Source organism: Myotis daubentonii, chromosome 6, assembly GCF_963259705.1.
Source record: "Myotis daubentonii chromosome 6, mMyoDau2.1, whole genome shotgun sequence".
In the NCBI taxonomy this organism is placed as follows: domain Eukaryota; kingdom Metazoa; phylum Chordata; class Mammalia; order Chiroptera; family Vespertilionidae; genus Myotis; species Myotis daubentonii.
Window position 1 is genome coordinate 8,620,423 of NC_081845.1, and position 13,874 is coordinate 8,634,296.

At 40.2% G+C, this 13,874-nt stretch overlaps 1 protein-coding gene across 3 annotated transcripts in view; it reads left to right on the forward strand.

Annotated features, from left to right (window-relative positions):
• Nucleotides 1-13,874, forward strand: part of SYNE1 (spectrin repeat containing nuclear envelope protein 1) — a 392,090-nt gene that overhangs the window by 352,765 nt on the left and 25,451 nt on the right. For all 3 annotated transcript variants that reach the window (XM_059700015.1, XM_059700013.1, XM_059700014.1), the window contains 6 exons: nucleotides 2,018-2,180; nucleotides 5,156-5,343; nucleotides 6,187-6,337; nucleotides 9,431-9,613; nucleotides 9,871-10,008; nucleotides 12,852-13,043. In XM_059700015.1, the coding sequence (XP_059555998.1) occupies nucleotides 2,018-2,180; nucleotides 5,156-5,343; nucleotides 6,187-6,337; nucleotides 9,431-9,613; nucleotides 9,871-10,008; nucleotides 12,852-13,043 (1,015 nt within the window). The remainder of the gene's footprint in view (nucleotides 1-2,017; nucleotides 2,181-5,155; nucleotides 5,344-6,186; nucleotides 6,338-9,430; nucleotides 9,614-9,870; nucleotides 10,009-12,851; nucleotides 13,044-13,874) is intronic.

Here is a 13,874-nt window from a genome sequence, read left to right on the forward strand (position 1 = left end):
CTTCCTGCTACCACTGGCCAGGGCGGCAAAGGCGCCTGATTCTCCGATCATGGCTGGGGGGCAGGGCAAAGGCGGCCCCAGGGCCGCCTTTGCCCTGCCCCCCAGCTCTTAGCTCCCCCCTGGGTTTCCAATCACTGTCAGTGGCAGGGGGCTTCTTCCTGCTTTCCCTTTCGCCTCCCTGCATTGTGCCTACATATGCAAATTAACCGCCATCTTGTTGGCAGTTAACTGCCAATCATAGTTGGCAGTTAATTTGCATATAGCCCTGATTAGCCAATGAAAAGGGTATCGTCGTACGCCAATTACCATTTTTCTCTTTTATTAGTGTAGATGTACATATTCCTGTCCTTGTGCTTTTCACCCGTCTCCTCTGCATCCTTATTCATTATCTATCGTCACCTGGAATGTCTCTTCTTTTTCTTATGTTTTTGGCATCTTCTTCATCATTCCTTATTCTCTGCCTAAAACAAGTCCTAAAGCTATTCCAAATATTAAACTACATTAAACAAAACAAACAAATCATTTCTTTCTAGTAGCCAGATTATTCTACAGGTGCCATAGCATAGTTATCTTCACTGCCTACTTTCTTAAAATCATTGACAGTACTCCCTGACTGTAAGTGTATATCTTAACTTTTGTTTCCCTTGATCAACTACTCAAATTCCTTGGCCACAGGCGCAGCGTTTCTGATTCAATAGGACTGGGTTTGGATCTAGGAACCTGCATTTATATGAGACAAACCAGGTGAATCTAGTACAGGAGGTATTCGCCCAGCCGGCGTGGTTCAGTGGTTGAGCATCGACCTATGAACCAGGAGGTCCCAGTTTGATACCGGTCAGGGGACATGCCCGGGTTGCGGGCACAATCCCCACTAGGGGATGTGCAGGAGGCAGCTGATCGATGATGCTCTCTCATCATTGATGTTTCTATCTTTCCCTCCCTCTCCCTTCCTCTCTGAAGCCAATAAAAACATATTTAAAAAATAGAGGAGGCATTCAGATTGTACTTTGACCACACCCTTTCATAGGACTTCAACTCTATGCCAACAGCACCTAAATCATTGCAACCAACTCCATCCTCTCCTCTGGACCCACAAACTACATTTCCTTACATGTCTGACCCGATCCCTCAGACTCATCGTATCCCAAACTTAATGCACCATTAACCCCCAAAACTTGCTCCTCATCAAGTATACTCTGAGACAGCACCCAACTGTAAAGCACATTTTTCACTCCTTCTGCCTCACGCCATGCCGATTCATAAATTAAGCAACCCAGGCCTCACCTCTGTTCTCACCGTTTCCCAAGTGGAGGCTCTGATGGGAGCTGTTTGGACTCTTTTGTTTACTTCCCGAATGGGCTCTCACAATAGCTCCCTTCAAACTTTTATACTTAAAATCAAGACTGATGGTATCATCCTTTTGCTAATCTTGGCAGAGTTTCCAATCATCTTTAAAACTGCATATAAACCCCTTTTTGTGTCACTACAGGATTTTTATCATCTTACTCCAGTCTACCCACCAATCTCATCTCTTACAACGTCTTTATCTCCCTTCAACCCCCCTTCCATCCTCTCTATCCCCGGCCTCCTTTGCATTCCGACACTGTGCCTCCATAATCTCTACTTTCTCCCAGGCAATCTTCATAGGAGTATAAGTTAGTATATCATTTATGGAAATAACTTTTGTGACACATGGGAGTTCTACCCCTATTATGTTGTTACAGCTATACTGACTGTAACCATAGCCAATATTTGTTGATTTTTCCCCCCATGTTCCCTGGAGCATTAGACTCATTTAAATCTCACTAGTACTCTCACTTCATCTCCATTTTATAGATGAGGAAACAGAAACACAGGAAGCTTATACCACTGCCCAGAGTCACACAGCCAGTAAGTGGCTGAGCAGGGTGGACTTTGGCTTTTGGCGACTTGTCTTCAGACCTAGCGCTCCCTGCTGCTCGGGAGGGAAACACGAGTGGGCCTTTCTCTGAAGTGGATGTCCTTTCTCTGCCCACAGGATCAAGAAGCTGAAGGAGACTCTGGTGGCGGTCCAGCAGCTGGATAAGAACATGAGCAGCCTGAGGACCTGGTTGGCTCACATTGAGTCAGAGCTGGCCAAGCCCATCGTCTATGATTCCTGCAACTCGGAAGAAATACAGAAGAAGCTCCAGGAGCAGCAGGTAAATCGGGAAAAAAATTGAAGAAAATAAATAGGCTTTTGAATATCTGTCCTCCTGGCCTGGCCAGAGGGTGGGTGTGAGAGGTGACTCGGGAGGGAACGTGTGGAGGGTGCTTGGCAGGTATAGTGAGTAAGGGGAGGCCTTGCCCAGGCAGGTGTTTGGGGCAAATAAGTTCCATGTCACCACAGTGCTAACTCTTAAGAAGATATGTCATCACAAGGTTAATGTTGTTGGTCAATCAAGAAGCCATCCTAAGATGATAGGTTAGGTTGAGCAGCAATGATGTATCTAAAATAATGCTGTCTGTTTTGTTTATTTATTTGTAGATTACTAGCTCACTACCATAAACTTGGAAAGAAACCTTTTTTAAAATTTTTTTAAAAAATATACTTTATTGATTTTTTACAGAGAGGAAGGCAGAGGGATAGAGAGTTAGAAACATCCATGAGAGAGAAACATCGATTAGCTGCCTCCTGCACACTCCCCACTGGGGATGTGCCCGCAGCCAAGGTACATGCTCTTGACCGGAATCGAACCTGGGAGCAGGCCGATGCTCTATCCACTGAGCCAAACCGATCAGGGGGAAAGAAACCTTTTTAAAAAAAATATGTTTTTGTTGATTTTTTTTCTTAGAGAGAGGGAGGGGGGGGGGAAGAGAGAAAGAGAAACATTGATGTGAGAGAGAAACATCAATCGCTGTCTCCCGTACATGTCCCCACTGGGGATCCCTGATTGGGAATCAAACCAGAGATCCCCTTGGAGAATGAGACAATGCTCAACCAACTGAGCCACACTGGCCAGAAAGGAGCCATTTAAAATTTCATATAGTAGTGTTTGGAGAAAGATTGCAGTGCATACTTAGAGATTTTAGCGTCTAAAATAATTGTCTTTTGAAAGGAGGATTGCATGACCTGCAGACCACACGCAGTAATTTCACCTTCATATGTGTACCAAAGACAGCATATTCCACTGGCATACAATACACACCCCAGCAAAGCAAAAGAGGGTGATGCTGAAAAATGCCTACAGAAGGGATTTCCACCTCCCACTCCCCTTGCTGCTTCTTACTAAGCAGAGCAGACTCCAGTTGCCATAAATAAACACCATCAACCCCCATCAAGTATTGCTACTCCATGCATTTAGATTGTCATTGAAAATTCTGTCCACACTCTGGTTATTTTATTAGTATTTAGGCCACTATAGCCAAGTTTCTTAACTTGCTAGTAAAAAATGTTTAAAATATATAAACAGACCTATTTCTGCAATCCTATGAAACAGTATATATTTTTAGTTTTCAAACTATTTAAACCAATGAGAATAGGCATTAAACTACATTTTTTTAGGTGTTGGGTTTACTTTGATATTTAAATTAGCATTTCTTTTCACAAGCAATTGTTAGGGTATTTTTTTCTATTTTTGTAAGATTAAAACCTCTGATGGACTCTTTGATGTTTGAAATTCTGATGATTGAACTTTGAGGGGGGCTGTCAATAATCCAAATTTCCTGGAGAAGATGGTAATGATAATTACAAGTGATAACTAAAGTTAAAATTTAATGACCAGTATTGTAATTTAACAAAGGTAAGAAAATTAAAACAGTATCTAATTAAATATGGCAAATTGATTATATGCACATATAGCCCCAGCAACTACTAAAACCCCAACGCAATGATAGTGAAGGGGGAAAAGAAAGTCAAAACCCACAATTGCAAAGAGAACAGAAGAGAGGCTAGAGATGCCAGACATCCAACAGCATTTTGAATAGATTAATAGTGATGGTGTCAGCAGATGGAGGAGGGAGAAAGATCATTCATGCCACAAGAGTTCCAAAAAGGCTCAGGATGTGGAGATATTAAGTCTGTATGGCTTTAAAATGGAAGATTGCCTAAAAGTCTGAATAAGGAGTGATTAGACTTCAGATATTCTCAACAGTCCCCGCCCCCTGTAGCCTAGCTAGTCAGGAGAAAAAGGTGAGAGAGAACATACATACAAGAATATTAATCCCAACTATGTGAGTAAATTGAGGAATTATCTTTAGAATGAGAGAAAAGCTAAGCATATTCTAGAGCTGTATCAAAGACAAGGAAAATATATTAAGGACCATAATTAATAAGGCAAGCAAAAAATGAACTCACTTTTAGTGATGGAATACTTTGAGTACATTGAGTTAATAGCTCAATGGAAAAAACAATGTATATTTTGTGCTGATATTCTTTGCAGTTAATAAAAAGATTTCACAAAGTCCAATGCCTTCTTTACCATCATATCTATTTTCTTCATTTAAAATTGCTCACTGAGAAAAAAATAAATAAGTAAATAAATAAATAAAAATAAAATTTCTCACTGAGGAAGCTGCTGATGATAATGACGATGTCATCATACATAGTAGACAACCTCGGTCCCTTAAACCCACGGAACCTCTTAACAATGGTAGAATTAACACATATTTAGAGATCAAATCCCAGATCTTGAGTCCCAGCTGTTAACAGGAACATACATATTATTTTGACCAATTGATTGATCAATCTATCCATGGGAATGGAAGTGATATATCTGTGAAGTTGAATCTGGGGCAAGATCTATATTTTTTAATTTATCTTTATTGTTGAAAGTATTACAGATGTCCCTGCCTTTTTTTCCCAATGACCCCCCTCCCCCCCCCCTCCACCCCGCACCTGCCCCGCCTAGGCCTTCACCACACTATTGTCTAGGTTCTTTTTTTTAATCCCTAAAAAGCTCATTTTATTCTTGATATAGCTAATGTAGTCTATTTCATTTGTTTAGTTTCTATTTTGGCATTGCTCACATAGCTGACATATTTCTAGATTCATTTACTCATGCTTTTGAGCTTGCAGTTGAAGTCTCATGCATTGAAGGAAATGAAATATTTGTCAACATTGGGCCTAACCATTTGTCAGTCAGTTTCTCCCGTGTGTTTACCAGGATTGCAATAAAGCGTGTCTCGTTCCCCACAGGACCTTCAGAGAGACATAGAGAAGCACAGCACGGGCGTGGCTTCCGTCCTCAACCTGTGTGAGGTCCTGCTGCATGACTGTGACGCGTGTGCCACCGACGCCGAGTGTGACTCCATCCAGCAGGCCACGCGGAATCTGGACCGGCGATGGAGAAATATCTGTGCCATGTCCATGGAAAGAAGGCTCAAGTAAGCTGGGATGTTCAAACCGCTGGGAAAGAGGAAGGACCAAAAAGGAAAAAAAAACTTACCCAGAGTAGCCATTGGTCACTATCTCCTTTCGGTTGCAAAGTCCAGAAATAGCCTGGGTTTTCCGAATTCGTCGTTGTCCACATTTAGCTGGGAAAACAAGCAGATAGAAAGGTAACCTGCAAATATAACAAGCCAAATGAGGCCTGACCTAACCGTTTAAATATCATTCAGAGAAATACGCCTTTGCTGAATAAGTATGTTACAGAATTGGTGGTTGAACAATACCATTCTGTTGTTAAAAATTAAGTGATAAAGCCACGGGCTTATCTTACAGCCCTTTGAAATTCAAGGCAGGAAAAGACAGTGCTGTTAGAAAATTAAGACCCATAATCTCTATGCTTTCTGGGGACCTCTGGAAAGCTCACTCTTTGTCTTGCTGTCCTAGATTTCGATGGGGGTGAGTTTGATGTTGGACTTCAGTGGGTTTTCAAACCTTGTTTTGTTTCAGCAAAGCCTTGGCACGCACGTGCGCCCTGCAAACGTGGCCTTGCGCTTCCACACTTTCTTGCACTTTTCCGAACAGTTCACATCATGTGCATGTAACAATCGATGTGACTAATTCCACATCCAGAGCCGCAGGATGTGTTTAAAAAGAAACCCACAAAACAGCTGCATCGTGTCTGCTCCAACAGTTGTCCCCTTTGCACTCGGGTCAGAGTTGGCCCCAGCACAGCGATTGTTTGGCACCGCAGCTGCGTGTTTGGTCTTAATCCCGTGGCAGGTTCTGGAGCACGCACGGTCCCAAACATTCAGACTCTGTTCTTTCGTGTTCTGTCTCAGAATTGAAGAGACATGGCAGTTGTGGCAGAAGTTTCTGGATGACTATTCGCGTTTTGAAGATTGGCTCAAGACTTCCGAAAGGACAGCCGCCTTCCCCAGCTCTTCCGGGGTGCTCTATACAGTTGCCAAGGAAGAACTGAAGAAATTCGAGGTGAGCTATCATTCCCAATCTCTCGTCCTGCTGTTGCTGTGGCAGTCCCCAGCTGGTAGTGGGTGTCCCAGGACAGAAACTCATGTTCACCCGCACATTCTTTTCTTCAAACAGCTGGGGGATAAGGTTGTGACCATCTTTATTACCATCTCATAAACAGGCAAGAAGTGGGGTACGAGACTTTTATTTTAAGATGATCAAGAATTACAAATACAAAAATAAATAAATAAAAGAATTGCAAATACAAAAATAAATAAATAATTAAGTAAAAGAATTACAAATACAGTACAAAATAAAGTAATGAAGAGGAATTTTATTAGAAAACAAATATCAGGATTCCTCCCCCCCGCCCCCGCCACCACACACATACCCCTCTCCACAAGATCTTGGCATTCTTTTTAGTTCCTATTCTTCACAATCAACTATTTAAGATTAAAATATGATGGTTTTCCATTCTATAAAAATCTATCTTCCAAATATATTTTATATTTTCTTCATTTATTTTTACCTAATTGGAGCATGGAGATATATATATCTCAGTAATAAAATGGAGTTGGCTCCAGATTGAATAAAACATTTTAATCACGAGCCACTTCTAATTATAAGTCAAGAGCAGTGCCATTCTTGAGTCACAGAGACTTTTCAATTTTGTGGAGACAAAAATAGCCAGCCTAATCACACTCACAAAGGCAGGAATCCTTCAATAACTGACTCCCATTCCCCACAATCCTGAGTCTGCCCCGTACTGTGATAGGAGAAAACCTCGACTTCTCGGCCGGCATAGCATGAAGTCAACCTTTTTTCAATTTGAAGTTTCTTCTCCTGTCATTTCCCAGATAGGCAGCCGTGTGTACTCATCGATACCGACAGCAAATGGTTCTGATGCATGTGTCTTACAAAAATTATTCTCCATTATTCATTCTGCCCAAAGCTCCCCAAGATGTTTAAAAGTCAGAATAAAAATCAAACCCAATTCAGCTGCATTCATTTTTTAATTTATTTTAAAAGTAACTCCCATTGGTTCTTTATTTATTATTTTTTTATATATTTTTATTGATTTTCAGAGAGGGAGGGAGAGGGAAAGAAAGATAGAAAATCAATGATGAGAGAGAATCATGGATCAGCTGCCTCCTGCATGCCCCCTACTGGGGATCGAGCCCACAACCCAGGCATGTGCCCTTGACCTGAATTACACCCAGGACCTTTCAGTCTATAGGCTGACAATCTCTCTGCTGAGCCAAACTGGCTAGGGCCAGATGCATTCATTTTTACCTTACAATATTTACCGAGGCCTGTGATCATAATTATGTTGTTTGCTTGTTGGTCTAGTGAGGTTTAAAATCTGAGAGTCAGGGATGGGCAGGTATATGAACTTATAAGAATGTTTAAATACTGCGTGAAATAAATAAGTGTTCTTCCGACATCTGAATATGGATTTGAATGTAACTATATCACTAAATTCCAGGGGAAAATGTTTCCTATCTAAAAGGTTCTTCCTTAGAAAACCTTTGGTAAAAAGCCACAGTCGCCCAACAGTACATGCAGGTCATCCTGGGTGAACCAATGTTAGTGAAGTATTCCTGTTTGCATCTTAGCACGCTCAGCTCCGGGAAGGTTAAGACTTCTATAATTGGCTTATACTACAAAGAAGATTATGTAAGATACTTTTGGATGCTATTTTAGACTCTCAGATTTTACAGCAAGCGTTAGTCATATCGTTAACTCCTGCAATGAATGATTTTATCATTCATCTTATATTTAATTTTCTTACAAGACAAAAATAAATCACGAAAATTAAATTTTGGCATGAATATTTGGGACAGATCTGGGGGTGCCTGCCAACACTCCAGTGACTTCTAGTAATGGCAAAAGCTGAACTTTTCTTACCACCTCCTTCTCTGAGGTAATAATTTAAACTTTGATAGAAAAAAATAATTGATTTACTAGGATGAAGGCTCTTAAAGCACCTCTCGGAAGGAAAGCCATTCCGGAGCAGAGATGTGGCAGATATAAATAGTCTGAGGGTCCAAAGGAAGCCAAACGCTGGGACTGAGATGAGGACAGTCCAACTAATTGTACAATTTTCTGTCTAAGGCCAAGATGAAAATCAGTTGTAAGTCATACACATGAGTTTGAAAAAAAAAAAAAAGCTTAATTTTATTTTGGTCAAATGATTCTTTCTAGGGCTATGCTAGATTCCAGAGAAAGAATAAAGGGTATTTTTACCTTAAGAAACTCTGAATTGTAAACATAAATAGCACTGGCCCGTGTGACACAAGGGAGGCAACCAATCATTGTTTCTCTCTTCTCTCTCTCTCTCTCTCTCTCTTTCTCTCCCCTCCTTCCTCTCTCTATAAAAAAAAATTAAATAAAACAGTACCGGGTAAGATGCTACATCACTTCTAAATGTTTTATAAAAACTGAAGCAATAAAAAAGAAATAGAGCATGGTCCAAACTTTTTTCAATGTAAAATTACCTGTATTTTACTAAGCTGTTTATCTTAAGAGTTCATAATAGTCTGCACTTAAAGGGCATTCTGCAAAAGGTAGTTTTATTTTTTTAATGGACACCAGAATGAGGCAATTTCTGGATTTTTAAGAAATTACATATTTTACAAATAAAGAGAAAGTTCTTTTGTAGATACCTTTTCTCAGTATTCATATCAGGAATTGTGAACATTTCAAACTCATTTCAGCATACATAAATATTTATGTAATAAGTGTGTTTTATGGGAAAATTTTGTTCTAGCTGTTAATTATCTTAAACGCTATATTGTATACATATATGTGTAAATTCTATATGTAGAAGTGTGCAGTATATATGGGATATATGTCTGTGTATTTGTATATATACATATATATTTATTAGTAACCGTTTCCGTGCACATTTTTGTATGCTCCACCCCCTCTCCCCACGCTGATTACATTATTTCCCTTTAAGAAGGGGATGTCCACGCTCATTAGAGACTGTCCTGTGCCTGTCCATGACAGGGTGTCTTCCGTCTCCCCCTCACCCTGCAGCCTGAAGCCCTGACACCCTGGCCGAGAGACCCTGGTGGGTCTCCCTCACTGAGTGCTTCTCTGTGGTCCTAGGCTTTCCAGCGACAGGTGCACGAGAGCCTGACCCAGCTGGAGCTGATCAACAAGCAGTACCGCCGCCTGGCCAGAGAGAACCGCACCGACTCCGCCTGCAGCCTAAAGCAGATGGTCCACGAAGGCAACCAGCGATGGGACAACCTGCAGAAGCGCGTCAGCTCCATCTTGCGCAGACTCAAGGTCTTTATTCTGCCTCCTCGGTAGCTCAGGGGCCCGGCGGATAGGGTCGGGCCATTCGAACACAGTATTAAGACATAAGCACTGTGATTCTGTAAGAGAGGGATGGCAAGAGGGGGATCTAGGGTTTATTTCTATGTTAAAGGATGCAGGTTCTCATTGCTCATTAAGAAAATGACTTTCCAGAAGACCATTGGAATTGGCGGTACTGTCTCAATATGCGGGCTTTGTAATTCTTATGATCTTCTTTTCACCTCCAGCATTTCATTGGCCAGCGTGAGGAGTTTGAGACGGCACGGGACAGCATTCTGGTGTGGCTGACGGAGATGGATTTACAGCTCACTAATATTGAGCATTTTTCCGAGTGTGATGTTCACGCTAAAATAAAGCAGCTCAAGGTAATAGATTAGTGATTCTTCAGCTTATCGGTGTGAAGAAAGTCGAAGGGGAAGATCGTTTTAAAATATATTTTTATTGATTTCAGAGAGGAAGGGAGAGGGGGGGAGAGAGAGAAATATCAATGATGAGAGAGAATCACTGATCAGCTGCCTCCTGCACTCCCCACATTGGGGATTGAGCCTGCAACCCGGGCATGTGATAGCTGGTTCATAGGTCAGTGCTCAACCATTGAGCCACATGGGTTAGGCTGAAGGGGAAGAGATGTGCAGATCCTTTGGTGAAAAAAATAGTAACTTTTTTCAGTTTTCTTTTTTTTTTAATTTTGGGGGGTGACATTGGTTAATAAGATTATAGAGGTTTTAAGTGTACATTTCTAGGATACGTGATCTTCATGTTGCCCAACATCCAAAGTCACATCATTTTTTATCAACATATATTTGACCCTCTTTACCCTTCACTACTCTCACCCCTCTTCCCTGTGGTAACCACCATACTGTTGTCTGTGTGAGTTTTTGTGTGTTTGTTTCTCTTGTTTGTTCATTGGTTGCTTTCACTTTTATATCCCACCTATGAGTGAAATCATATGTTTCTTGACTTTTTCTGTCTGACTTATTTCACTTAGCATGATACTCTCAAGGCTCATCCATGTTGTTGCAAATGGTAGTATTTCATCTTTTCTTATGGCTGAGTAGTATTGTATTGTGTATATGCACCGCATCCTTTTTATCCATTCATCTATTGAAGGGCATTTTGGTTATTTCTATGATTTGGCCACCATAAATAATGCTGCAGTGAACAAGGGATGCATATATCTTTGTGAATAAATGTTTCTGGTAGATACCCACAAGTGGGGTTGCTGGGTCATATGGTAACTCTATTCATAATTTTTTGAGGAACCTCCATACTGTTTTCTATAGTGGTTGTACCAGCTTACATCCCCACCAGCAGTGAATGAGGGTTCCTTTTTCTCCACAGCCTGTCCAAAGCTTACATATACTTGTCTTGTTGAAAATAGCCATTGTAACATGTGTGAGGTGGTATCTCATTGTATTTTTGATATGCATTTTCCTAATGGCTAGTGAAGTTGAGCATCTTTTCATACATCTATTAGTCATTTATATGGCCTCTTGGGAGAAGTGTCTGTTCAAGTCCTCTGTGCATTTTTTAATTGGATTGTGTGTTTGCTTGGTATTGGGTTGTATGAGTTCTTTATATATTTTGGATATTAGCGCCTTGTCAGAGCTGTTGTTTGTAAATATCTTCTCCTATTCAGTTGATTGCTTTTTTGTTTTGTTCTTGGTTTGTTTTGCTGTCCAAAAGCTTTTCAGTTTGATATAGTCCCATTCATTTATTTTTGCCTTTACTCCACTTGCCTTTGGGGTCAAATTCATAAGATCTTCTCTAAGACCAAGAAATTAGTTCTTATTGATTGAAAAAAAAATTTTTTTAATGAAAAGGATATTAAAAATGAAATATAGAGCACTACCCAGAGATACCTACCATTAACATATTACTTTTATTTATTAACTTGATAGCCACAGTGTTGGGAATCTCTTTTCCTGATTAGTTTTGTGTGTGCGTGTTTTTGTGTTTTCCTGGTTTGTTTCTGGCACCTTCAAATAGTTTATTTGACCTCTATGTTTCAGAGAATTACAACTTTCTCATATTAGAATTTCATTCCACATATTCTACACTTAGATGCCAAGTTAATTTTAAACATATTTTACATACTTCACTATATAATTCAACTACAGTGGCTAGTTAAAATTTTAAACAGAAGGGACATCCACTACATTAGATAAAAGGATTCTCTAAGTGGAAATGTATTTAACAATTTGAATAATTTGCAAAGCATCTTATGAAATTTTCTTCCCAAGATAGTTAAACAGATTTAACAACTACATAAAATCATGATGGCTATAACCTTAGGTTATTATAATAAAACAGAAAGTTGCTCTTAATCATATATTAGGATGAAAAAAAAATCATAAAATAGTTAAGCCTGGTATTTTTCCCAACCCCTCTTTCCATCCCTCCCACCCTGACTTTCCCAAGTTGTCTCACAGGCAAATCAATATTTAAAACCTTTGGCAGGGCATTTACTCCAAGTGGTAACTGAGCTTTTCTTTTTGGAGTCTGGCAGGGACATAGAACTCATTATGGCCCTCTATTCTCCCCCTTGCAGTCTTCATTATTGGACAGTTTTGACTATTCCAGAGTTTATTCTTGTGAATTAAAATGTATCCCCTGACACTTATCCCAAGTAGCTTAACTCTTCTGAACCATGTAAAGTGAGTCTAAATGATTCTCCAGAATTACTTATTTTTCAAATCATTTTCATCTTTCCTGCTCATGTCCCGAAACAGCAAAAATCATCTGAGTAGAATTGGTGATATATATTGTCATTGGCTTGGTTTCCCTCAGTCATGTCTGATGTACGATCAAGAAATCTAAAATTAAAATATTCAATATATTTCTTTAAAGAGCTACATTTCTTTCATTGGCACTGTAATGATTACAGTTGATTGTCATCAGGGATAACCAGTGCTATGGATTCATGGTGGGTTTGAATGTTTTCTCCTCTGATTTTCTGCCCACACTGTCCATGGTAGTAGATTGGAGTAGCCAAAGGCATGCTTCTGGTCATGGAATTTCAGTGATTCCATTTCCAACTCATGTTCTGACTGAAAATGTTTACGTTTTACTTTATAAAGTAAAAGCCTCGTGGCTCTTCATTGTATAGGGTAAGTTCTCTATTCCCCACATGGTTTTTCTAAAGATGTAGCTTATTATTTCATGCCAATGTGAGCAATGACAATCACGTGGGACGTGTGCTCCCTAGGCCTTCCAGCAGGAAATTTCACTGAACCACAACAAGATCGAGCAGATCATTGCCCAAGGAGAGCAGCTGATTGAGAAGAGCGAGCCCTTGGACGCGGCGATCATCGAGGAGGAGCTGGACGAGCTGCGGCGCTACTGCCAGGAGGTCTTCGGGCGCGTGGAGAGATACCACAAGAAGCTGATCCGCCTGCCTGTATGTAACACCAGTCTTCATTGTTGTCAAATCTAAAGAGAAATCGTGATGTGGGGTTCGGTAGTGTTGTATAGTGGCTAAGAGCCCAGACACTGGATCCAGAATTCCTGGGTTCCAGTTTCAGCTCTGACGTGTTGGCTACGTAACCTTCAGCAATTTACTTCACGTGTCTTGCCTCAGTTTCCTCAACTGTGAAACTAGTTTAATAACAGTACCTACCTTGTAGAAAGGATTGTTTGGGGCATGAAATGAGGATGGATAGATGATTGATAAATAGATGCTAGATAGATAGATAGCTTAGAAGAGTACTTGGCACATATCATCTATGGAGGATAAATAAAGAAGCTTCTAGAAGAAAGAAGATGAACGTGAACAATGTAAATAGTTGCTCTATTGATGAGGTTGTTTTGTGGAATTTTTTTCTCTTCCATTCCCCTAATTGCTGCCATAATCACATCTCAGTGTCGAGATGTTATTACCAGAATATTCGGAACCTTCTGTGTTAACTATATTTTGTGTCTGGGATATAAGTTTAAAATGGACCAGCTACAATTTCAACAGTGATTTCCTTCTGTTTCTGACATGTGCCACTATGTTTGTGTTGTGTTGCATGCATAGTACTAAATTGCCTTTATTTACATTATCTTATTTAATCTTATACTGATTCTTTGAAGTAGTTTTTTGTTTGTTTTAAAATACATTTTTATTGATCTTTAGATAGAGAGGGAGAGAGAGATAGAAACATCAATGAGAGAGACACATCGATCAGCTGTCTCCTGCACGCCCCCTACTGGGGATTGAGCCCGCATTCTGGGCATGTGTCCTGACTGG